The sequence below is a fragment of the Theileria parva genome (assembly GCF_000165365.1).
Source record: "Theileria parva strain Muguga chromosome 3 map unlocalized ctg_530, whole genome shotgun sequence".
NCBI classification, from domain to species: domain Eukaryota; phylum Apicomplexa; class Aconoidasida; order Piroplasmida; family Theileriidae; genus Theileria; species Theileria parva.
The window spans coordinates 334,366-359,282 of NW_876245.1; the positions used below are offsets into that span (position 1 = coordinate 334,366).

Consider the following 24,917-nt stretch of genomic DNA (forward strand, 5'->3'; position numbering starts at 1 on the left):
ATGTTAGAATTTGTAGATATTATTAATTTAAACTATATTTAATGGCTGTTTCAATGATTTTAAAAAATGAAAGTATGCAAACCTCCATGTCGGAGGTCGAACTTGAAAAAATCACAAATTTCCTTCAAATCTGACCCAAACCCTAGCAAATATGGAAAAATTGACGGGTTTGAGATAGATGAACCGTTATTTTCACTTTTGGACGGATTAGTGGAAAACAATGAGAAGACGAAGGAGGTCGTGGTCAAAACTCTGATGAAGTTTGCACTTTATCAGCCAGATTTAGTGTTAAAATCGGTTTTAACCTTCTTACAAGTGCAGAAAACAACAGTAACGCATCAACATTCCCTGCTAAGCTTCCTAAAAAAGTGCATAAATGAGTTGAAAAACGTGCCAAACAGTACTGTTAAGGAAGTACTTTTATTTGTTTTAAAGGAGATTAGGTTCCTGAAGGTTACTGACCAAAGGCATCTTGAAATGAAGGAAATTGTTAACGCGGCAACTGTTCTCTGCCCATCGTTCTCAGTGGATATTATATTAGCATCCATTAAAGATATAAATCAAAGTATTTTTTAACTTATATAATTAAAATATCTATTGAAATTATATAAATTTTTATATAAATAATGTTTTTAGTTTAACAAATTTGTAGGAGAAAATTATTTCGAGATTTTGTGTATATATGTGAAGGTTTTGGCTCATATTTGTGTCTCAGTTCCAAACAATTCATACGTGAAGAGTGTTTTGATTTCAAGTCACCTAATGTCGTTGTATAATAAGGATGTTTTTAAGGAGGAGAACCAGGAAATTTGCAAGGAACTTTCATCACTATTGTATGCAATTTCTAACATGATACTGACAGTTCCTTACACATCAAATTCCTATTCAAGGTTTATTGGATTAGGTCGTTTTTCTTCCTTGAATAACAACACACTTTCCAAAGTCTGTAATGAAATAACTAGTGATTCAACTATGTATGAGGCTTTGAACTTGGAAAATAATATATATAATCGGTTCTTAAAACAGTCTAACATGCCAAATCATACTCATGATAGTGTAAATTCCCTAAATAGTGTGAATCATGTGGATAATAAGATGATTCGTAAGATGAGTAGACCTAATATAGAAAATATCAAGAATATACTGGAACCGTTGTATGGGTTAATGTTGGATTATTACTTGCAAAAGATATACATAAATCCGGCGTATGATAATACATGTTTGGAACTACTGTATTCCTTGGTGATCATTTCAGAGTACGTTTCACCTGAATGTTTCAGGAATAATTCACTCAACCTGTTAACGTGTATCATAGTCAGATTCTTAAATTATGTGCCAAATCTCAAAGTTAACGATAATTTGTGGCTCAAATTACATAAAATCAGCTCAAACAACCTGACCAATAAATTTGTATCACTGTTTTCAAATCCAAGTATGTTCTGTCCTATACCTTAGAATATTTTATACACTGTTATCATACTTATTTATTATTGTGATTTTAGATGTTCTGTGTAATGTTCCGCCGAAGTTTTTTGTTTATGGCCTGAGGGTCTTTCTGCAAATCTTGTACAATAATAATCAATTTTACATTTATACTAATTCCCACAAGTTTGTTTCTAGATATTTACCTAGTTGCATCCTTATCTAGATACTACTAATAACGTTGTAGTCTGTGTAATATACTGTTTTCGATGCTGGTAATATTGTATAATAGTAATAATAAATGTTTGTTGTCCTACCTAAAAGACGCGGTGTCTTCTAAGGATACTTCTGTTGTCACCAGTCATTCAAGTTCAACTGACTCTGTCAATGAGATTGACAATGTGTACATTGACCACATAATAAATTCACTTGGGATACTGTTTAGCATAAATTCAACGTGTTTAGTTCTTTGCGAATTTTTGTATAATAAACTTGTTTCAAATGTTTTGTCGAGTGTGATTTTGTCATTTTATATCTTCTCCTGTACATTTACTGTGGAAAGGGATAGTCAAACTAATAATGAGAATAGTTCGCTTTTAAAAAGTAATGGTTTAGTTGATACTGGTGAATCTTACAACCTAGTGAAGAATAATAGTGGATTTGGTGAAAAGAAGAGTATACTGATGTATAAAATAATAGATAATATACACAACATACTGAGCATAACAGTGACGGACACATACTCCTTTTATATAATTGTACAGTTCATAAACATCTTGTTTTCTTCAAAGTACATTTCCTTTTACTCAAACTATAATCAACTGGAACAAAATAGTATGTTAAGTAAGAAGCTGAAGAGTGTTTATTATATAATCAATTATATATTCGAGTATAAAATAAACATGGTTATCAAGAAACGGATTGAAAGTAATGTGGAGTTATTCAATGACAACAAGTTTGACCAGACATTTTTCCACCTGATGTATCATTATGACCCAAATAGCACAGCCCAGCTTCTCACAACACATCCATCAGTTCAAATTGAGTTTATAGAAGACTGTATTGATAACATAATAAGAAGTTCACCGGAACATTTTCTTTCATATTTAATGAACAAATTAACAAGTAATGTTAAAAGAAATCTTCTAACGATATTTATGTACTTTGATAAGTTATTTGAAAGGTGTGGAGAGGACTTAATAAGGAGAGTGTTAGGAGAAGAGAACTTGGTAATTTTGTTGATTCTATCAATGATATATCTACATGACCCAGTGTACTACTTTGGTGAAGCATATTACTCCTCTAAACTTCTAATAAAACTCTATAAACTGTTGTTTGTACCAGTTGGTTCTACGGATGTTAGTTTATCTAAACTATTGATCGATGAAGCTGTTGTGGTTAATGATTTAGGTGATTATAACACACTGGATTACTTCTGTTTAACTGATGAAGGAGTAAAAATTATTAGCAAGATAGATGAAACCTATGTGTATCCCACAGATATAGTAGTAAATATGATGAATGTATCAAGAATAATTGAGAGACTTAATGGATTATACAATGTGGATGGTGGTAAAATTATTAACCAAATGAGTTCAGTGATGAAGAAGCTTAAAAATAAACCTGTTTTACACAGGTCAACATCCTTCTTATTTAATCCATCGTTTTTGAGTACAGGGAACACGTTTTCTAGTAATATACTATTAAACAGCGTAAATACACCTGCATCCAGTTTAAAGGTGAATGGGATAGTGATTGATACAGATTTGAGTACTTTTCAAAATCTGGGAATTTTGAATATAATATGCCTTTTTTCCGCTGATTCAACCACTAAACAGTCGAGTTTTTTGGATAATAGTGTAACTGATATTATAAACTCTGTGATTAATAATGTGAGCACAAATACAAGTACTTTCACACTAGGTAAGGAAGAGTTGGCTCTAGCCCAGAAACAAAAACTAACACACTTCCGATATGATACAGTTAACACTGGCGATGATAGTGTGTTTTGGTGTAATACCATGGAAATGAAGTATATATATTTAGTATTGAACAGCATTTGTATAAGTAATTTGGCAAGTAAAGATAACACTAGGGTTCTTTGCACAAAACTGTATCAAATTATGGTTCAAAACATTCCAAAAGACTCATCATTTTCATTATTCGGGAAGACTTCAGCTTATTTACAGTCTGAAAGAGTTAGACTAACTTTATTATCAGCACTAACGCATGTTTATGCAAAGTTTGGGTCTGTTATGAATAATAAAGTAGTTGATAGTGGTGAGTTGGTAAATAGTAAAGAATCTGTTGAAGAAGTGTTAAGTGCGAGATATAATAAAATGTCAAGTTTACTTGTGGCTAAAGAGAAATCTAATGAACCAGATGATAACAATATATCAGAAAGCATGGTTGAGAAGTATATAATATCACCAATGATATTGATGTTCAACAACGAAACTGAATCTTCAGTACAAGAATTCATACTTAACCGTCTGATACTGTTAACGCACTCTAACAGTTGTGTTAACGGAGATATCGAAATGATTTCTGTATTGTTTAATAAATTAATTGGTGTAATATTGAAATTGTCAGATAGTAACCTTAAACTGGATCCCAACAGTATGGTGGAAAGGTATGAAAAAAATGAAATATTGAACATAAATAATGTAAATAGAGAAGTAACTGAAAAGGAACAGCTTTTGTCATTTTACTCTTTCATGTTATTGTCATCATTTGGACCACATTACAAGTCACTAACAAGGTCAGAGAAGCCCTATATGGTATTATACTACATACTGTACTGGTGTGATTATTACTTTTTCGTTAATGTAGCCAAGTTTAATCTTAATTATTCCTTCTGCTACAACTTCCACAGCTCAGTTAACCAGGTAAAAATCGTACAATTTTACCTTAAAAGTGTTTTTGACGCACTTATTGACTCGGATAATGGTGTAGACTGGGACATACTTTATAAAATAATCGCCATAATACTGAGTAATAATAACCAGATTGAGCAATTATTGATCAAAAACAGGTTATACATAATGATTACATTTTTAAACGAGGTTTCACACTACGGTTATACTGATCTGAGTACAGAGGGTAGTGTAGAAAACTGGCTTAAAATATTAATGATGATATGGTGTTATGTCCTCAAATGCCATGATTACAATGTGAAAGTTAACTTGATTAGTATTTTTTACCGGTTATTTCAACAACACAAGGCAGTAGCAAATACGGAAACAGTAGTAAAGTCGGACGTCATAAATAATTTGGACACTATAATTAGTGTGATGCCGGAAGATTTGAGCATAAAGTTGGTGATGTTGGCGGTAAATTATTTGGAAAGACCAACTTGCGTATCAAATTCACTAATTAAAATCATACATAAAATATTGAAGCAGAATATGAGCTTGATGTCAACACATCAGATTCAGTCGATTTTGTTAGTTGTATTTAACAGGTTTAAACAACACTTGCAGAGTAATAATATACCAATTTTCTTGAGATTATTCCTAATTGACATGTTCAAGAGTAATATTAGCATTCTGTTTAACATACTGTTTGGTTATAATTTGGAGTTCCAGTCAAATGTGATACTCATGATAATCAAAGATGAGGAATTGCTGGATTTATTACTCGATTACCTTCAACAATTTATCAGTAAACAGCTTCAAGAGTGTTTTAAATTGGATTCTTGTAGTTCTGGGAATACAGAGGTCGTTGAAAACGTTGAAAATTCTACTGTTTCTAACAGGGAACTTAGTAAAGAACATAGTATTAAGACTCTGGAGTGTATAATAGAGTATAATGTAAGTATATTCAAGAATAATTTTGAGTTGTTAAGTGAGAATAGTGAATATGTAAACCTTCTTATTATATACGTGAATGCCATGTCAAGTAGCGTTTCAGGCTTAATCAAGGAAAATCTGGATAAAAAAATCATTAGACTTTTGAAATCTATTCTTCAACAGGATGTTTCAGCCAATAATACAATATTATATTACAGTATTGCCATCATAAGCAGCAATTCAAAGCTTTTAAACTCACTTCTTGACTATATTCTCAACTTATTCCATTGTAAAAACAAATGTTCAGAAAACGGTTCCTATAACAGTTCTAAGAATAGTAATGATGCGGGAAATATGGAAACCAGTAGTATGAAAGTGTTGTTGAAGATAATAATTGAACTGATCAAGTGCAAATCATTAATTGGGTATGATTTGAAGGTTATAAAGATAATAAAATCACTTGATTACAATTATAAGCTCATGTACTATTATCTCAAGAATATGTATACAACCAAAATTAACCCGTATTATAACTTGTATAACAATTTGTATTACAAGGTTGAGAAAGTTAGAAAACGATTCTTTGACCAACTTATAAGCTCATTAACCAGTAGTATTGATGAGAAAATAGAAACTAAATCTTTATATTACTATATGAAGGTAATACATATGGTTATTAGGATAATAACAAATAATCGTCTGGCAAACTACTATGATAATGTTGATAAAATGATATGCACTATTGTCAGGAATAAGACTTTTTTCACTAGAAAGAAGCTAAGGCACTCGTATTTACAACTTTACTGCTCAATATTACGATATATAACTGTTAAAAATACTATTTCCTCAAGAGTTAAAATTAGCAAAACCCTGGCTGTGGATAATTTGAAAACTTATTTATTATATCCAACCTGTGTAGCAATAATGTCCAAAGATAGTAAGGGACTGTCAAAGATATGTAACAAGTACATCAAATTATTTATTTCCTTATTCTTTGGCAATTGCTATAGTGTGGATTGTTCTAACTTGTTTGAGGAGGTAATAAGAGCCTTAATTGTTATGGGTAATAGTAATACTGCTTGTATATGTAATTCTACAATTCCAAGCTATCAAACTCCGGATACAACTTGTAATTTTAAATATTCTAAAGAACCAAGTCAGAAAACCCTATGTGTTTGTAACAGTTTCTATTTGCTGTATATTTTATCATATTTTATACCCAATAATGAAGATGAAGGGATCTTAGTTCCGGCGAACATTAACGAGGAGTTTAAAAACATCAAGAGGTTGCAGCTGGATAAAAAGAGCTCCGAGGTTCTTTTCCAAAGTAAACCCACCTTTGAAAACCATTCTCAGGAATTCATTGACGTTAATGAATTCTATAATCTTAACCTCAATTTGGGAAATTCCGCTACTCAACTTGATAACAGTAGCGATTTGTCCAATATTAGTGTTTGTGGAGATTTGTTAGTGCTGTTGGATGTTAGTGACTATGTTATGGTTGACGGCAGAGCCAAGAGTAATTTTATGTACAATTCAGACTCTCTGGAAGAGTATTTCACCAAAGTTTCTGGTAAAAACTTAAGTCTCCTCAGACTTAAAAGTGTGGATGTTATCAAGAATTCATTTCTGTTCCTCTCAAACAACGTTTATCGTTTTATCACTTTCCAAAGATATTTAAACTCGAAACTTATCAAGGTCAACCTGTTCCAATCTGATACTCACTTTTCCTTTAATTCCACTTCAAACAAACCTAATGATGCCGTAAACAACAAATTAAATGATAAAGTAAAGGAAAGTCCTGCTGGAGAACCTGTTCAGGACGATGTTCTGTACAATTGTATCAAATTTTGTGTGTTTATAATGTCAAAATCATCACTGTACATTTCTGAAAACTCAGAATTCCTTCAGCTCGATCACCAGTCTAACCAAATTGATGAACATGAGCTGGAGTCGAATTTGAAGTTAATCAGGAGAAATTGTTTAATTCACTATGAAAGTCTTTGCAATGTAGTTTTAAGTAAGTTGTGCAAGTTAATCAACAACACCAAATTCAAGCTGTACATTTACAAACAATTGCAACACTTATCAAATGTTGTGTCTCACTAATATATTACCAAATTTAAGGGTATATTTTATATATCTCTATCATACTCATGTTTTATACATGGACGTATTATAAATCACTAGTGTAGTCTTATTTATCTGTACACTATATATATGTATTCTACTGTCACGAGTATACATAGTGTATAATAGCGCCATTATAAATTTTGTATATACAATATATACTATTAGCACTACACACTTGTGTATGTTGTATGGAGTATAAATTTGGTAAATATTAAAATCAGTTGTTAGAGGAGTTTTCTAACAGTTTTAAGGTTAACTTCACAATCAAATTAATCAATTTGTAGTTTATGTCCTATAATACTAATTAACTATGGTGTAACTAACGTGTTGGTTCCACTGGATTGTCAGATTATCATGTTTATATACCAACTCGAGTGATGAGTACTTAAAGTTTAACTCTAAAAATCTTTAAAAGGCTTAAAAGTACCTTCAGAACTAGTCTTGGTTGTGTAATCTTTGTCCTCCACTTTCGAGTTTTGTATAATTTTAGCTATAAATTCAGTCAATTTGTAAAACTGGTCTGGTGTAACAGTCAGTTTTACCCTGTTTATTATCTTCGGCATTGTAGATTTAACAATTTTCTCAACATCTCCAACCCTGGAATCTTCATTGCTTAGGGTTTTCAACAAAGTTTCCTTATTATACAAGTAAATATTATTATTCAAATTAAATCCGTAGACCACCTAAAATTATATTCATAACTAAGATATTAGCGGATATGCTATTAATGGGTATATTACATGACTAAATAGACTCGTTATAACTATAATATTGGTAACTATAGTGTGCATTACTGTTTCATTGTGAATTAATATGTTTGGGTGTACGTAAACCTCTCTTATATCATTTTTAGAAGTATCTTTAGTAAATTTTATTGTTTGCCCATTACATGGATAATATACCTACAACATTTAATTTTTAAATAAAGTTACCGGTATCTTAAGGGTATTATTTATATGTTTTGAAAATCTTTTCATTGACTCTAATTCTCCATGTACAAAAACAATGTTTTTGGGCCTTATCTAAAAATATAATTAAGCATTATATATTTATATAAAAATACATGTTTGATCAGTTGTAGGATTCCTGGTGAGTCGGCATGGGCTGAAAAGGACAAATATCTAACTTTACATTTTATATTCATCACTCCAATGTTGGTTTTAATAGTTTTTTCTCCTAAACTCCACATTAATTTTGAATAAATATTTTACATAGGATATATTGATGTTACAGTTAGTTACCTGCTATTAACTTATTTCCTACGGTTCCTTGTACACAATATCCTAATCAAAGATTTAATTATCTTGAATTATAGTTAATAATCAGTGAGAATGAATAATAAATTTATAGAAATAATGAATTATACTAAAAAAACCTGGTATGAGAATAAGGTTGTTTGGATTTTGAGACCAGAGTTTGCATGCTTTGAGTGACAACCCTGTGTGTACCATTCCTGGTGTTGCGAAGAGAACCATTGGTCTATTGTCGTTTAAAAATGACTGATCAAATTGGAGCAAATTTCTCAGTGAGAAAGGGTTTTCTCTAAGGTTAGTTATGCTATTATTATTGGTCCAGCTTGAGTGGAGTTTATAGTAATTTGTTGCCTTTTCTGACAATCCTCCGCCAAAGTATATGGGGAATGAAATCGATAGGTTATTCCAGTAATTGTTCAAGATGATTGCAAGTTCTTGCGCCCTTCCAACTGCAAACACTGGTATTAATACCTTCCCCTAAACATATTTTTATTGAGTTCACATAGTTTATAGGGTAAACTTAGTATTAATTAGATATTGTGTAGTTGTAGTTACTCCATTTATTAGTGTGTCATGTACTGTTGTGCATAGTTCCATTTCAGTTGCTCTTTTTGATTGTCGAACAAATGTTGCATATGTCGACTCACAAATTAAAACGTCTGGTTCCAAAGTTGGTACTTTGGCAGGTCCCAAATGTTTGTCTGGTATTGTATTAAAATCTCCTAATAAAATATATTATACTGTTTTACAAATAGTAATAGTATTGTATAAAATGAAATGAACTAATTTATACAATTAGAAATACTGTAGTATAGAGAATTACCTGTATATAGTACTTTAAATCCATCACATTCTGATAAGAACATTGAGGCCCCTAGTACATGTCCAGCGTAATATGGTACCAGGTTTAAGTTACCAACGGTTTCAGTTGCTCTAAGCTGTAATGGAATTGATCTTTTCATGCATTCTGCTACTGAATTTAAAGAGTACCCCCAAGGATCCGTTCTTTCTTCTATCTTTCTTCTCTTATCAGTGTTGTATGTCGTGTTTGTATGACAGTTAAGAAGTGACTTAACCGAGGCGTTAATTGAAGAAATTGTGTTTGGGTCATCAGGAACTGTTCTAGTAGATGTAACTTGGACACTATCTCTAAGTAACAGGGGACAAAGTGCTCTTGTTGGATATGTCAAATATATTGGTCCGGAGTATCTAAATCATAATTTAATCACAAGAATTATATATCTAAATGGTGTAAAAAATGGTATATAGTTGAGATAAACTAATAGTATGGTATAAATTACCCAATGTGTTCAGTTAAGAATGGAAGTGCTCCTACATGATCAAGGTGGAAATGTGATATTACAGAGCAGTCTACACTATTAGTAACATTCTTTAATGCCTTTTTTAATGCATTTTTCATATAAGTATCCTTATCAAATTCTACAATTTGTTATAATTTTGTAAAAATTACCCTGTTTTATGACACCTTTATCTGAATATTCATGTGAAAATGGGTCATCCGGAGCACTTTTTACGGGAAATTCCTCTTTTTTAACTGACTCTATCAGTTGTAACTGATAATTATACTCATTAACATCACCCAGAAGCTGTAAGTCAGGATATCTTCTTTGATCTATGAAGCCACAATGGGCTCCACAGTCAAATATAACTCTTTTGGATGGAAATGTCACTACTATGCATGATCTTCCTACATCTTGCCCAGCTCCAAGCACTGTTATATCAACAGAGCTCATTGGTTTTATAGAGGCTTGTTATTCTAGTTTAAAAGTTAAAATACATAATTATATGCGATTATTATAATTTAAATCAAATAAAATAAGTTAATAAATCGTGAAAAAATAGGGGAAAAAGTGAAAATGGTTTTAAAGTTGAATTTTAAAATGGAAATTATGAAGAAGATATGGAAATTTTTTTATTAAATGAAGAAAATCATGAAATCGAATGAATTTCAGATATGATAGACAATAGTTGGAAATTAAAATTTAATAAAACTTGAAATAATTTTAAAACCAATAAAAGGTTGATTTGTCTAAAATTAAGCTAATTAAAAGTGAATTAAGTCTAGGAATCACTCAATGTAGTTGCACATTCCCCATCTCATAAAAATCAGTTATTTTAAGATAACAGATACATTATATTAATTATGTCATCACAGTCAGGATCAAATCAGACTCTACACAATAATAAGAGATTCGTATTCAGAAGTAATTTGAATAGGTTATTTTCTGATACCAAAATATTTCCTCCCAGCTCAAATCCTTGTTCCAAATGTATTCTTAAGAAAAAACCCTGTATTTGTAATATTATCAATTCTTCTGTCGGAAGGTATTTATTCTAGACCTATTCCTACTACTTAAGATAATTATGTAATTGAGGAAATAGATTCTCAAATTTGTGTAGAACCAAGAGATATGAAATTGATGAGTTAAACGAGACTAAATGTATGCTAAATGACTTGAGAAATGTGTTAAATGACGTTGATTTGGAAAAATGGTCGACACATACAAAACTACTTGACAATACGTCCCTAGTCATTAAACATTTAGCCGACGTACTCTTTCTACATACTTTTATATACTTTTTATCCTAAATTCTAGTATAAAACTAGTATAATCATTTTAATAGCTGAAACTGAATGTTAACGGAAGAAATGAGTCCGGAGTTGAGCTAGTTACAAACGCTTGGCTTAAATTTTACGAGATTTTGGAAGTCTATAAATTAGTTGAGTATCTAAAACCGAATTTTAAAACTGAAGGCGGTACTTTAACTTCAGTCCATATCTCCGAATGTCCTGGTGCCTTCATTGCCTCCCTCAATCACAATTTGAAATCCAAAAATTGTACTTTTATACCTAACTTTTACACATTTTTATAACTTTAAGCTATGTATTCATACATACTTATACTCCTAAGTCATGTAATATAATATCCAGATAACGGAGAATTGAAATGGTTTGCAACTTCTCTGAACCCCTATTACGAGGGTAATAACCACAATGTTGTTCTGGCAGAAGATATTCTCCTGAAAGAAACTTACCAGAACTGGCTCCTAGGCTATGATAATTCAGGAAACATAACAAAATCATGTAAATAATTAAACTAACATCTTGAATTCAGGTAATATTGAGTACATTTGGGACCACATAAGTAGACCTGGAAGATACAATAAGTCAAAACAACCCTTATTGGTATTTTAAAAACTAGTTCATTAAATTTCTCAGGCTGATTTAGCCACAGCTGATGGCTCATTTAACTGTCAATTTGATCCAAATAATCAGGAATTACTAACTTCACCTTTAAAATTCGCTGAGTACTATCTAAGCCCTATATAATTAGATAATTTATTATACTACTATATATCGTCTTATAATATTATAATAGCGTAATAATGTGATAGAGTTGTTTGTGCACTTGGACTGTTGAGAGTTGGTGGCTGTTTTATTATTAAGATGTTTAACTTGTTTGAGGAGCCTTCTTTGTCGATTATCGCGCTTTTAAGTCTGTGTTTTAAAAGGCTGGAAGTGTATAAACCGTTCTTGTCAAGGGAAGCCAACTCGGAAGTTTATGTAATTTGTCTCGACTTTAACGGAATCACGTCGATTTTGTTATCCTCACTATGTAAATTCGTTGATCAATATTCGACCAATCAAAGTAATTTTATTTTTAGAAAAATCTTATTCATAGGTAACATGAGTATAATACCCAAAGAATGGATACCATCTGCATTTAGAGCTGAATTTGCTGACTGCGCCAGGATGTTTGCTGAGATCCAGTTCAGGAGCTTGAGAAACGCATTATCTTTGTATAAAACTGTTTTAAACGAAAATCCCTACTATAAGGAGAAGAGGGAATTCGCAAACTCATTTATTAAGCATTTTAACATTGTGCCAATTAGCCCTGAGTTCAGACTAGTGAAAAGAGCGCATTTTGGAGAGTATTTGATTTCAGGCAAAGACACCTGTTCATTGGGGCACTTGGAGAAGAACTATTTTTCGAAGTTTGAGGACCGGCAGGAGTACTACAACTTGTACAATTCTCTCCAAAGAAAGAGAGTTGAAAATAAAACTGCCAAAGATGTATATTTGAACACAAATGACGGAGATAACGTGGAGGAGTATGTCAGGTCTATCAAGGCCGTTGTTGACTTTGTAAATAAATCTAAAGTTAAATTGTTGGAGAATAGAGTCGATTCTGGCGATAGAGTGGAATTGTTGTTTAAACTGGATGAAGAAGTTTATGAGAGTTTATTGGATGATTTAAAGAACCAGAGATATCTTAAGGAGAATTGGTTCGGTATTGGGAACATGAATTGTGAGGATTTTAAGTTCAGTTTCTTTTGCAACAACGATCTTTTATTTTACTTAATATATCTAAAATCCTGCTGTTGCAGTAATATACCTCTGACGACTCTTCAGGAGTGTTTAGAAAAATCCTCATCCTACGGTGAGGCCTTGACCGACTTAAACTCATTTCCCAACTCGTGCACTGTTCATTTGGCCTTTGTATTTAAGAATTTTCTAAACATTAACCGGTACAAATATTATTTGGAGATTACTTCTAATGATTTCCAGCAGTTTCCATCCGTTTCATTACTGAAACGATATAATGTTACTGGCTCAGTTATATATAACCAGACGACTAATATTCATGATAAAGTTAACTCCACCTCTGACAGCCCCAATAGTACTAATAACATGAACAACAGTGTCAATGGGTCAAATTTGTTTATTTTTGAGAACATATTTGAGCTTCAAACTATATTGAATAATTTTCCCGGTGATGGCAATATCGAGTTGTGCTTTGAATTTAACTACTACAACCTATTTAATTCCAACCAATCATATAAATCACTCGTAAGTTCTATACATCATCTTGTTAGTATTTGGTAACTTATGTTATTTATATTTTACAAATTATGTTATTAAAGTATGTGATTCATTGTTACTATTAGATCGGTGAAATTTTGGAGTCTAATTTGAAGAGGAACTGCGACTTCATCTTCTGTGACCCCTACAACAATGTCAATTACAGGGAACTGTTATATAAGGAATTAAATACTAAATACATCCTAGTGGCTCAATTAATTCAGGTTCACTTCCATAAATTATATCTTTAAATACCAACCAACTCATCCACTTTTCACTTTTTATTTTAGGCATTGAATTGTTTAAATGATAATGGTGATTTGGTATTGAGGATTTTTAGCTTGTTTACCAGATTCACAACTGGGATTTTATGTTGTCTGTCAACTGTGTTTGACGAAGTTATCCTCTATAGACCTGAATCAGTTGTTAACTGGTCTCAGGAGGTTTTCGTCATTTGTAAAAACTACAAGGATAAAGATAACTCCATTTGCAGACATTTTTTCCAATGCCTCTGGGACGCTTTAGCTCTGCACCATAAAACTCACCAAACTCTACTTCAAATTATTAAACCATTTCATTTTACAACAATCGCAAAGTAATGAAATACTACTTTAAATAATTATATATATTATATAATATTTATATACTTAAACATTTATAAATTATGAATTATTATATACTTAAACATTTATAAATTATGAATTATTATATACTTAAACATTCATAAATTATGAATTAGGAAACTGTATGATTTTAATAATTTATTGTTGAATAAGGAACTGAGTGAGTTGTTAAATAAGGAAAACGTAATTAAAGAGCATTTGAACGGGTCTAAGGAATTTTTAAACAAATTTAAATTATTGGACATTTTATATCCAAACAAACTGCCAGATCAAAGTGAAGTACATCTACTCAAACTACAATATAAGGTATTTTCTACTCATTTATTATCACTAGTTGACTATTATTTGATAATTATTATATTCATTTTGTGTTAATGAAAATTGGTGTAGAATGAGACAAGTTGTACCGTGAATAATTTTAAAAGGAAAATGACTGATTCGCCTCAAATTACTGAAAGTGAATCTGAATCCAACTCGCCAATCTGGTCTGACGATAATCTTGATGATGATTTTAATTAAAATAATATTTATACTTGTTTTTAAAGTATATAACAGATAAAACATTTTAAATTAGTAGATTAAATGATAACTTTATCAGTTGGGTCAATCCAGTTGATAACTTTAACGTGTTTTTCGTTTTTTACAGTTAAGTCAACTTCGACTCTTTTGGGAAATGGTTTTCTGAGTTAATTTATATTAGGATTGGGGTTAATTACCTGGTTGATGGATATGGAAATGAAGACATAGATTCTGCTATTACTGACTGCCTATATAACCAATCAACTGTATCCTTATCCCCTAAACAATGAATGAATTTATGGTATTATACATTTTAATGGTAATTTTTATAGTGTATATTTGTATAGTATAATTTTATACCTTTGTATTCTAGTTCATGGTCTTCTTGTTCATTGGATGTGTGTATGTATCCAACATTATCTCTATATGAAGCTTCTTTAATTTGTAGTCTTTGTTCTGCCAGATCAATCCTCTTATCTTCAATATTACAAAGTCTAGTATGGAATTATTAATATAAAAAGGTACTTATTTCTCTTAATATAGTAAAGCAAACTGAATTCCTTTATTATCTTAGATACAGTAACACCTCTGAAACTAAAAATTTTTCAGATTTTTACACACATATATAGTACCCGTAACGCTCTGCGATTCTCTCAATTCTAAATCTACCAGGGTCAAGTGTGTGCAGGAAATATATATATTCTCTCATCAACGGGTCTACTTTCCTAAAACTAGATTATTTTATAAGCATGAAACCTATGAGTAGGAAGTTTTATTGGGAATACTCGTGGAATTAGTCTGTTTAAACCAGAATCCTATGCACTGTTTTAAGTTTTACACATACCTTCCAGTAGTTTCTATTTCTGGAAGTGTCCAGAGTTGGATATCTTAAGCCACTGAAGTCTGAATAAGTATAGTTCCAATCAGTATCTCTACTATACTTAATATTCCTACAACAATATGTATAACAGTATATATATATATATATATTGTTTAGGAGACGAGTTATAGTATTATTTTTGATGTTATAACAAAATAAATTAACAAATTTTAATAAAATTAAGTAAAATTAAGTTAAAAATACATATCATGTTGAGAAATCTTTTGGTTGAGGCCAATTCTAAATCTGGTAGGAACTACAAAACCAGGTTTAGGTTCATATTTCGATGGTTTCGAGTCAGATGAACCAGAATCGCTACTAACAATTCTAAACCAATTATTAATATTACTTTTATAAATTGATTTATAATGAAAATGAGTATATGTGCAAGAATTAACGTTGATGTAAGTGGAGTATCATATTGTTGTAGTTGTTCGAGGATTTTCACATTGGAATCTGGTTTTTTAGACTTGGAGGATTTTTTAGTAAAAACGGCAAAAGCTCTACATGGCCTCAAAAGGTAATTTTTATTATACATTAACATGAATTTATCAATTCCATGAATTTATAAAGGAAAATAATACAAAGTTTGAGGGAAAATAATAAAATATATTTAAAAAATATTAAAAAATTAAAATATTGTACATATAGAATATTATAACCATATAATTATACAAATGGGTACGTAGAAGTGGGAATTATAAACTATCAAAGAAATCATAGTACAATTTATTATGAACAGGTGTAATTTAAAATAGTTGGAAAATTAAAAAATACTTCTAATTAATAATAAAAATCCAGTTTAAAATCTTTTTAATGTATTTTTAGACAAAATTCCTGATTTCAAGAGAAAGTCGTAATTTGATGTTAATTATTTTACACATTTTAATTTTATTTGATTTTTTAAATTATATTTTATTTTTCGATCTGGATTCTACCCCTAGTTAAGATGCCAAACAGTTGTAATTCCATAATATGATGTGCACCTCCATACCCTAGACATTCGTGGTGTTCGAAGTAGGCCAAAATCGCTTGTTTCATACATTTTATCACTTATTTATTCCATTTTACACTTAATTATTCTGAATAATTAAGTAAATTTTATTTTATGTTAATTAAATATTCCATAATACATAATAATTGATAAAATAGAAAGAATAGAATGAGAGTTGGAATAATTAACCTTTTAGCTTTGCTTGGATTTTTATTAAATTCAACAAAGTTTGCTGGAGCTCTTTACGGGCGTTTAAACGACGGAATGAACTCCTTGAACTATGATCCTAACCTGCTCTCGTTACTACAGATGGAGCAGAGCATGGATCTAGATGACGATGACGATTTAGACTATTTTAAGTCCAGTTTCCTTGAGCACTCGTCTGATAAAAGTTCCGTACTTCAGAGTGACTGGGATGAAGGATCATTCCTTGAAGAGGATGACTTGGACTCTGATGCTTGGGGTAATGATCAGGATGAGTCTTTCCTTCAGGATGATGATTCTGATGATTCTGAAAACTTTGATGACTCATTCCTCGAAGACGAATCTACGGAACAATCTGCCGATGAATTTGTAAATGAAATGGATCTCGACGATGCCTGGCAAGAACAAGGAGAGTCACTGTTACAAACTGGAGCGTATTATGGTAAATCCATAGCATCCCCTACCACATTTGGAAGTCTGATACAGTTGCACAATTATGAACCTGATCCCATGAATTTCCTACAAGATGAAACTCTATTAGTAATGAATGACGACGATCAGACAGATTTGGACCTTGTGGATGAGGGTAAAAAGCCAAGTGTCAAGGCTTTCGTACTCAAAAGCGATAATGACGAAGGTGACACCGAAGTTACAGAACTTCTGGAAGAGTCACGATGTACTTTTTACTAACTTTATATAGTTATTTTGTCCTTAATTAGCCCTAAATACCAATAGTTATCCCTTGATTATCCCTAAAAATATGTTGTAGTTGAAAAGCTGATGTCAACTCTTTGGGCTTATAAAGTTTGGCTTGTAGTTGTGGTTGTATTATTAGTTATCGCTTTGGTCGTCAAGTTCTTCTTCTACGACCGCTTCCTTAAGTTCAAGACGGAAGTCTCCAACAAGTTCGACAATATGAACAAGGTCTTTGTTGACAAGTTCAACGGCGTCTTCAGAAAAAGCCAAAATCAAACACAAAATGAAGAAACTCCACTTCTGAGCGCATAAACACACTCTCTCTACACTATCAGGAGATTATTACACTATTTTAACTAGACTTTTCTGTGTAAAATATTGAGAAAATTATTACGTTATCAGTAGTCTTTCGTTTTTAAATTTTATTAGTAATGGATTTAAGCTTTTTAGGTCAAAAATGGCCTAAACTTCTCTGTAATATAGTTCTTTATTGCTAAACATATATTTATATATTTTACTTCACTTACTAGTTTTGCGATGAATGGGTCTTGTGGGAATTTACTCATAAAATTTTCATTACCTTGTTAATTTATGTATAAATTAAGTTAAATTTTTATTTTTCATAAAATTTATATTTTGGTTGTTTAAATCTATCATTTTATACTCTGATTCAGGTTATATATCATGGCTCCTAGTAAGTTTTTAGATTCAAATCTACTTTCAATTATTGGTTTCCTTATTTTTATTTTAAAAATTGTAAAATTATGTTAAATTTATTTTTTTCTTTTTTCACATTTTCTCTCTTAAATGTGTACAGTTTTACACATTACTACATACATTATTAGAAATTCTATCATACATACTATCACGTACATTTTGATAATTGTTTATAGGAACGTTTGAGGTGAAAGGTGAGGTCTGGAATGTGTGTGGATACAATGATGAAGAGGTTGATTTGTCAAACGTTTCGAAGAATCAGAGCTGTACTATATGTGAGAGTAACAATGTGAAGGTTAAGATGCCTGAAAAGATGGTCTCTTTATCCCTAATTGCTTGTAAGAATGTTGAGGTTTTTGTGAATTCTTTAATTTCTGGAATGGAACTCACAAACTGTCAAAATGTTAGGGTTAGGGTTAAGACTAATTTGCCAAGCTGTTCCATTGACAAGTGCCAACAAGTTGGTTTCTGGATCACTAAAGAGAACGCCTCTACTATAATGTTCAGTTCCTGCAAGTCTGGGGATATGAATGTAAACGTTAACAGGAACACTTCTGGCAACCCTGATGAGGATGACTGGGTTGAACAGCCTCTCCATGAACAGTTTGAGCATACCCTTAATGATAAACTTAAAGTTGTTACTAAGCCGTCTTCTCTCTACGCTTAATATTGTATGAATAGTAAAATGTATATTATATATTGTATAATATTTAACAATTGGCTCAGACAGTACAAATGGCATCATGTAATAAGTCAAGAGAATGAATGTCATCATTGCCATAGTAATTTAAGAGGAGAATCTCTCTAATCTTTTCTTTCTTCTAGCTAACTCTTCTTCATCAACCACAAAATTAGTCTAAATCCATTATACAGGATTATTGCTACTATGTATATATTATTTATTAGTATTATACTTAAATTATATAAGATTACATTAATCTGTATTTAATAGTTTACCTTAGTGTTAGTGTTCTTGGTGACTAAGGGAATTCCAAACCTAGAAATTTGAAACAATTAAAATAAAAACAAACCTTTCACTTCTTTTTTTGAGGACTTCTGGATCCTCTTTTACTACCAGTTTCACTGCCTTTATACCGGAGGTAGCTTTAGGCTCCAAGTTAAATCTCTTTGCCCTTAGCAAAAGCCGTTCCTCCATTGTCATCTTTGTTACTTCTTTTCCTGTGCAAGTTAATGCTAATTTTCTATAAATTTACTAACCTTCTGTTAAGCTTGAGGATTTAGATACTGATTTTGCTTCTTTATTATCAGTTTTTGTAGAGGATTCCACTGTGGTTGCAGCTTTAACACCATTGACAGAACTTGTAGAGGAATTTGAAGAGTTGTTGGAGGAAGATTTAGTTCCGGCCTTTGATTTTAAATTTTTAGGGGCTCCGTTTGAATTTTCTTGGGGATTTTTCTTAAAATAATTTGAAAGTCTTGATACTAGATCCGCCTACACCAGTATGTATATTTGTGGTATTTATTTAATTATGCTTATTTAACGTATTATACTCTTTTCCCGGTGGTTTCTAGGTTATTTTTAGCCAGTGCGGCTTTTAATTCAGGAATTGTCATATTTTCAAACTCCATGGTCATTCTTTCTGATACATACAAGATATCCATACAACAGTGTTATAAAATTAAAATGTCAACAAAACATGAGTGAATTAGAACCAAAAAATTAAAACAAGCGAGATTACAGAAAATTGGAGAATTTACTTGACGGAAGGTTAAATTTATACAATGGTTTACACAACAAAATATTCCAATATACACATAGACCAATCGTACAAATTCACATGAAATTACACTAATAATACAAAATTTTAATAATTATACGAAATTTTGATAATTATACAAAATTTCGGTGTTATACAAAACAATTAAGTGCGATTATTTGCTTTTAACTTTTTTGAATCGGAGCAACATTCTGAACAGGAAATAGAAAGGTAACAGTGGTGTGACGAATAATGGTGAGTACAACAAAATTCTAACAAAAAGTTCCGCTTTGGTTAAACACTTTATGAGTTGATGGTTTACGAACACGGAATCTGGTTCTTTGACATAATCGTACAGGTTCTCATTTCTACTGCGATAAGTAAGGCATTTTTCACCCTCTACATTATATATATATCCATCCCATTCCATTATATCTAAACCGTTATTACTATACTATTGGTATGCTATTATTATTATACTATTGATATGTTACTACACAACAACATAGTTCCACACAAATAAATGTGTAATTTGACTTACCATCTTCGTGATTATAATTGAAGTCGATGGCTCCGAAGTTGTTATATCTGTAAGTGTAGTTTTTAACCCTGAGATAAAAGGGGTACACTAGAATATTGGCATAAATGTTGTATGGTAAAACACTGTGTGTTAAACTACTGGATGTGAACTCAACAAGTCCCTAAAAAATTTTTTAACTATTGACTACCATACTGCTTGCTATATTATTCTTTACTACACTATTTATAGATGAAGATATATAACTATAACAATATTGTAATACATGTTTTTCGAAGAGTTCAGCAAAATGAACGTCTCCGGATAAGAAAATCGGTTTTTTTGGCTTTGTTGCTTCAAGTAAATCTAGTAATCTCTTTTTAGAGTTTGGGAAATGCCCCCAGCTTTCACCCATTGGGCGGTATGTAAATACTTGAAATGACGATACTATTATATGGGACGTAGCCTCAGAGTCAACTAGTTGCGATTCAAGCCATTTCCATTGCTCTTCGCCCAGCGCATCAGCGTCATGTTTACAACCAATTCTAACATGAATAAATTAACTTAGAATTACACAATTATGCAGTTTTATAGACTGTTATAGTTTTATAAAATGATGTAGATAAATAGCAAAATAACTTAAAGCATTTCGCCTACCCGAACATATAATTAAACAGTCTACGTATCATAATTAATCTCGATTGTACGTAGGTTAATCCACAGAGTTCACAGATACAATTATACATACAGCCTCTGTGGTATCTAAGATCTAGGCCAATAATTTTAACATGATTTTTTGGATTTTCCGGGTCAATATACGACATACTGAAGTACACTCCTTTCCTCTTCCTTCTATAATGATCCTCAGGCTTTTCGAAGAAGTCTAATATTATCTTCTGAGAAAAATCTTTAAACTTAAATGTTGCGTCTCCATCATTTATTCCTATTTCAATCATTAATAACACTTATGAAAAGATTACACATTGTTAATAGGTACACATAACATATAGTTAGTTAATCGATGTGCAGAGTAAATAATACCATAATCGTGATCATCGTACACGCCATCGAATTTCCTGATTTTCTTCTTAAATTCTTGAAAAGGTGGGAAGTTTGCCATCTTCAAGTACCCTCTTTCTATACACGTCTCATCGCAACAACTCATTTCTACTCAAAAATACACTCTTACATAACGATATATAAAATATTTGTATTATATGAAGGTGTATAAAAAAGCGTAATAAAATATAGAATGTGTAGCCATTTTTAAGTTTACCTGTGTAAAAATTATCTCCAGTGAAGAAGAAAATGTCAGGATCGTATTTGAGTATGGTATTGTATATATCCCTGAGTTGTGGATATGTTCTTTGGCAGCTTCCGTAAGCGAATTTTTTCAGAGGCTCATGAAGTACTTCGTCTGCGTTTAATTTTTCCAGCTTAGTGTTATATTTTTGCTCATAGTCTGATTTTGTGAATGTTTCTGCCGTCGTAATGAACAGCGTTGTGTAGATATGTATTAAAACTAGAGTACAAATAGCCATCTCGGTTCTAATCATTTATTTATGGCTTTTTATGTATAAATAATATAACTAGAATATGTAATTGTAACTTTATGGAAAAAAGATCTCTCCGTGTGGTGCTTCAGATACTCACAAACCAAAGATCTATACTATATCAGCATGTTATATAATTTTAAAACATAAAATAAAAATCATCAGATTATATCTTGTTAAATGTATGATAATTTTCAAAATGTGTAACTATTCAGTCACAATTTTTTATCCTTGTTCTTGACTCTGTTACTGGCTTTGTTATTGCCAGCTCTGTTATTATTTACTCTGTTGAAAGTATTGTTGTTATTAACCTTGTTTAGAGTATTGTTCATATTAGCATTCTTGCCCTTGTAATTTTTACTATTCGCATTCACATTGTTGATGTGATTAACAGATTTTAGTCGTTCTTTTTCAGCTGCTCTGATATAGTCATAATCTTCCTTAGTAATATAGTTATTCAGGTGCATCTGCTTCAATAGTGTGAAGAAAACTCCTCCTGGTGTTTTGGGTCTTTTCCCATCTGATGTCGTTACTCCTCCGCTCTTCTCAACCTTTAGCGTCAATTCAAATAGAGTTTTAACCACATCTGGCCCTAAACGCAGTAGGCATCGATAAATCTGGTCAGAGTTTGGTTCGTTGAGAGCACTTGCAATTGTTGATGAGAGGAGTTGGTACATTGAATCTTCAGAGTCGTCTGGATCCGAGTTTGCAGTTTGTGGTAGGCCCAGAAATCTCGCGGTTTCATTCCCAGCCTTCTTTAAAAACTCCGACAAAGTCGTAAATCCTCTTATTTCTGCTAACTTTGAAGGCGTTAAAGACCATCTATCTTGTGTATCATGTATTCCAAACTTCTGATGCATTAGCTTAGCTAACTCAAGACTTCCTCCTAGCGCTATTGAATGAAAACTTGTCCTGCCATTAACATCCTGAATTGTTGGATTTGCGTCTCGTTCCAGCAAAAATGCTACGTACTCCTGATTTGCTCTGTAACATGCATAACTCAAGGGTGTTATGCCTTGAGAGTCCTTCTGATTAATATCAACTCCCTTCTTCAGTAATGACTGGGTGATCTCAAGGTTACTCTTTATTGCTGCAAAGTGAATTGCATGGCTGTGGGCATCTGTTAGCCTTGTCGGTGCGCATCGGTGCCTCAAAGTTAAGGATAAATCCGCTCCGTAGCTTAGTAATAAATCTACAATTTCCACGTGATTCTTGACCACAGCTATAAATAAAGGAGTCCACCCCTTTACGTCCTTCTTGTCGATGTAAACTCCGTTTGACACCAAATACTTTACAAGGTCAAGGTTTCCACTGCTGGCTGCGTAGTGTATTGCACTCCGGCCCACTTGGTCCACGAACTCCAAATCGCAGTCCTTCAGCTTCATCACACTGTCCAAATCACCTCCAAAACAACGCATCAACAACACGTCTTCGGTCGCCGTGTTATTCAACATATCCACATCACTACTTGACGAGTAGTTTGTGGTATCATTTGTTTCAGAGTTTAATGTCGGTATATTATATATATTATCCTCTACTGCAGCGTTTGGTAATACAGTATCAGTGGTTGAGAATCTATTCACTGAAACACAATTATTTATAAACCGATAAATGTTCAAGTTTAGTTTTTGTTTTTCTTCATCTTCATTGCTAGGCGTTGGGTCCTGGAAATCTGACAAATTTACTTCTGTCTGGTCACGTTGTGTTGATATTGTGTAATCACCTTCTTTCATGTCATCTTCATCAACTTTATTTACATCACCTTCCCTCAATTTGTTTATTTCATGGTTCTGTTTAGGTTTATTTATCTCATTTTGTTTCAGTTTATACTTGGAAGTGTTAACTGATGCACTCCCCTTTCCTCTATTTATACACTTTTGAGTAAGTTGCGGGTAGATACCCTCACTTTTAACCTTGGAACTATCGGCTGTATTATCTCTATTAACTGTATCTTGGGAAACTGAACTAATGTTTCCTGAAGCTGATGTTCCTTGTTGCTTCACTTTACTCTTTTTATTCTTAGCTTTGCGATATTGACCAGTTAAACCAACATCCCTATCCACTGTATCGCCAGTGTTGTGATTTACGCTACCAGAACCGTTAAGATCTGCATTAATATTTTGGCCTACTACTTTGCCTTTATTTTTTAGGTTATTATCTGCAATATTTTTGTTGGATGAACTCCTTGAGTTCATTATACTACTGAACTGCATCATGCTGGTGAAGAATATTTTCCCAATTTCAGACATTAGCTTCTGATCTTCGAAAACTTGAGCGTTTTTAACGTCTTGCGACGCTTGGAGTGACTTAAACATATCTGTGAAGTTAAAGGAATCGCTGGGTTGGGAAGATACGCCTGTGGGCTTGCTGGGTTGATGCGATGTCCATTCGGCGCCCTTTTTGCGAGATTGCCGGTGACTTTTTTCAGTCATTTTTATTTCTAACCAAAATGAAGAAAAATCTGTGAAAATGGCGCATACCCCAAACTACGCACATTCGCACTTATGTGATGTACTATGTTCCGAAATGAACTCAGCGGTTTTGTAACCATAAATCTAGCCGGTAAAATCCGCCAATAAAATAATAGATTTGAGGGTGAATAACATTAAAAGTGTGAAAGAAGTAAGCGTAAAGTACCGAATTCACAAATCGGGGTGAAAAATTAGAGCTAGATATATTGGGGTGTAAAAGCTATAATATAGGAAAAACAGGAAGAATTAATAGAATAATAATTTTTAACACATAAACAGAAATTATTAAAAAATTACGTATATTCCCCAACATGCCCATTCATTGTGGGTATTCTTACTTTCGTAGCTCAGCCAACATTAACACATTTTACTCAGTATTTTTATTTATTACGTATTTTTACATCTTCCAATAGATTTTTTGGTCAATTATTAGTTTAATAAATTCTTTAATGAATTATCTAATTAAATCACCCTATACAGGGATCAACGTTTTAAAATAATGAATAAATTTGTTTTAATACATTTTAAAATTTTTATATTA

At 31.9% G+C, this 24,917-nt stretch overlaps 9 protein-coding genes across 9 annotated transcripts; 4 read left to right on the plus strand and 5 right to left on the minus strand.

Moving 5' to 3' along the window:
* Positions 1-11: 11 nt before the first annotated feature.
* On the plus strand, positions 12-7,322 carry TpMuguga_03g00170 (uncharacterized protein; the record flags this gene model as incomplete). The annotated part of the gene is made up of 4 exons (XM_061305640.1): positions 12-565; positions 653-1,432; positions 1,503-1,608; positions 1,670-7,322. The coding sequence occupies exons 1-4, from the start codon at positions 67-69 to the stop codon at positions 7,320-7,322; spliced, it is 7,038 nt and encodes a 2,345-aa protein (XP_061160973.1). The 5' UTR covers positions 12-66.
* Positions 7,323-7,550: 228 nt separating this feature from the next.
* Positions 7,551-10,646, minus strand: CPSF73-II (Beta-Casp domain protein). The gene is made up of 12 exons (XM_758096.2): positions 10,071-10,646; positions 9,901-10,039; positions 9,423-9,808; positions 9,155-9,321; positions 8,722-9,076; positions 8,588-8,629; positions 8,410-8,522; positions 8,279-8,368; positions 8,141-8,248; positions 7,774-8,029; positions 7,671-7,744; positions 7,551-7,638 (listed from the first exon to the last, which is right to left on the minus strand). Exons 1-12 carry the CDS (start codon positions 10,351-10,353, stop codon positions 7,564-7,566), a joined length of 2,088 nt encoding a protein of 695 aa, XP_763189.2. The 5' UTR covers positions 10,354-10,646; the 3' UTR covers positions 7,551-7,563.
* Positions 10,647-10,682: 36 nt separating this feature from the next.
* On the plus strand, positions 10,683-14,651 carry cmtr2 (FtsJ-like methyltransferase family protein). Its single transcript, XM_061305641.1, has 12 exons — positions 10,683-10,945; positions 11,021-11,171; positions 11,246-11,459; positions 11,553-11,705; positions 11,737-11,807; positions 11,841-11,929; positions 12,017-12,270; positions 12,304-13,472; positions 13,571-13,708; positions 13,775-14,079; positions 14,224-14,413; positions 14,498-14,651. The coding sequence occupies exons 1-12, from the start codon at positions 10,764-10,766 to the stop codon at positions 14,624-14,626; spliced, it is 3,045 nt and encodes a 1,014-aa protein (XP_061160974.1). The 5' UTR covers positions 10,683-10,763; the 3' UTR covers positions 14,627-14,651.
* Positions 14,652-14,685: 34 nt separating this feature from the next.
* TpMuguga_03g02570 (uncharacterized protein) lies at positions 14,686-16,164 on the minus strand (the record flags this gene model as incomplete). The annotated part of the gene is made up of 9 exons (XM_758098.2): positions 15,905-16,164; positions 15,711-15,833; positions 15,471-15,576; positions 15,383-15,441; positions 15,259-15,351; positions 15,152-15,220; positions 14,987-15,120; positions 14,824-14,905; positions 14,686-14,788 (listed from the first exon to the last, which is right to left on the minus strand). The coding sequence occupies exons 1-9, from the start codon at positions 16,048-16,050 to the stop codon at positions 14,686-14,688; spliced, it is 915 nt and encodes a 304-aa protein (XP_763191.2). The 5' UTR covers positions 16,051-16,164.
* Positions 16,165-16,668: 504 nt separating this feature from the next.
* On the plus strand, positions 16,669-17,712 carry TpMuguga_03g00175 (putative integral membrane protein; the record flags this gene model as incomplete). Its single annotated transcript, XM_758100.1, has 2 exons — positions 16,669-17,380; positions 17,474-17,712. 2 exons carry the CDS (start codon positions 16,669-16,671, stop codon positions 17,710-17,712), a joined length of 951 nt encoding a protein of 316 aa, XP_763193.1.
* Positions 17,713-18,084: 372 nt separating this feature from the next.
* Positions 18,085-18,784, plus strand: SRV2 (Adenylate cyclase associated (CAP) C terminal family protein; the record flags this gene model as incomplete). The annotated part of the gene is made up of 2 exons (XM_061305642.1): positions 18,085-18,130; positions 18,294-18,784. The coding sequence occupies 2 exons, from the start codon at positions 18,085-18,087 to the stop codon at positions 18,782-18,784; spliced, it is 537 nt and encodes a 178-aa protein (XP_061160975.1).
* A 120-nt stretch (positions 18,785-18,904) lies between these two features.
* On the minus strand, positions 18,905-20,011 carry TpMuguga_03g02605 (SAP domain protein; the record flags this gene model as incomplete). Its single annotated transcript, XM_758102.2, has 5 exons — positions 19,630-20,011; positions 19,336-19,570; positions 19,149-19,296; positions 19,075-19,114; positions 18,905-18,973 (listed from the first exon to the last, which is right to left on the minus strand). The coding sequence occupies exons 1-5, from the start codon at positions 19,738-19,740 to the stop codon at positions 18,905-18,907; spliced, it is 603 nt and encodes a 200-aa protein (XP_763195.2). The 5' UTR covers positions 19,741-20,011.
* On the minus strand, positions 20,011-21,960 carry TpMuguga_03g00179 (PhoD-like phosphatase family protein; the record flags this gene model as incomplete). The annotated part of the gene is made up of 6 exons (XM_758104.2): positions 21,629-21,960; positions 21,394-21,519; positions 21,010-21,295; positions 20,639-20,897; positions 20,377-20,536; positions 20,011-20,234 (listed from the first exon to the last, which is right to left on the minus strand). The coding sequence occupies exons 1-6, from the start codon at positions 21,906-21,908 to the stop codon at positions 20,011-20,013; spliced, it is 1,335 nt and encodes a 444-aa protein (XP_763197.1). The 5' UTR covers positions 21,909-21,960.
* Positions 21,961-22,057: 97 nt separating this feature from the next.
* invs (Ankyrin repeats (3 copies) family protein) lies at positions 22,058-24,666 on the minus strand. Its single transcript, XM_758105.2, has one exon. The coding sequence runs from the start codon at positions 24,335-24,337 to the stop codon at positions 22,121-22,123; it is 2,217 nt and encodes a 738-aa protein (XP_763198.1). The 5' UTR covers positions 24,338-24,666; the 3' UTR covers positions 22,058-22,120.
* Between the last annotated feature and the right edge of the window lie 251 nt (positions 24,667-24,917).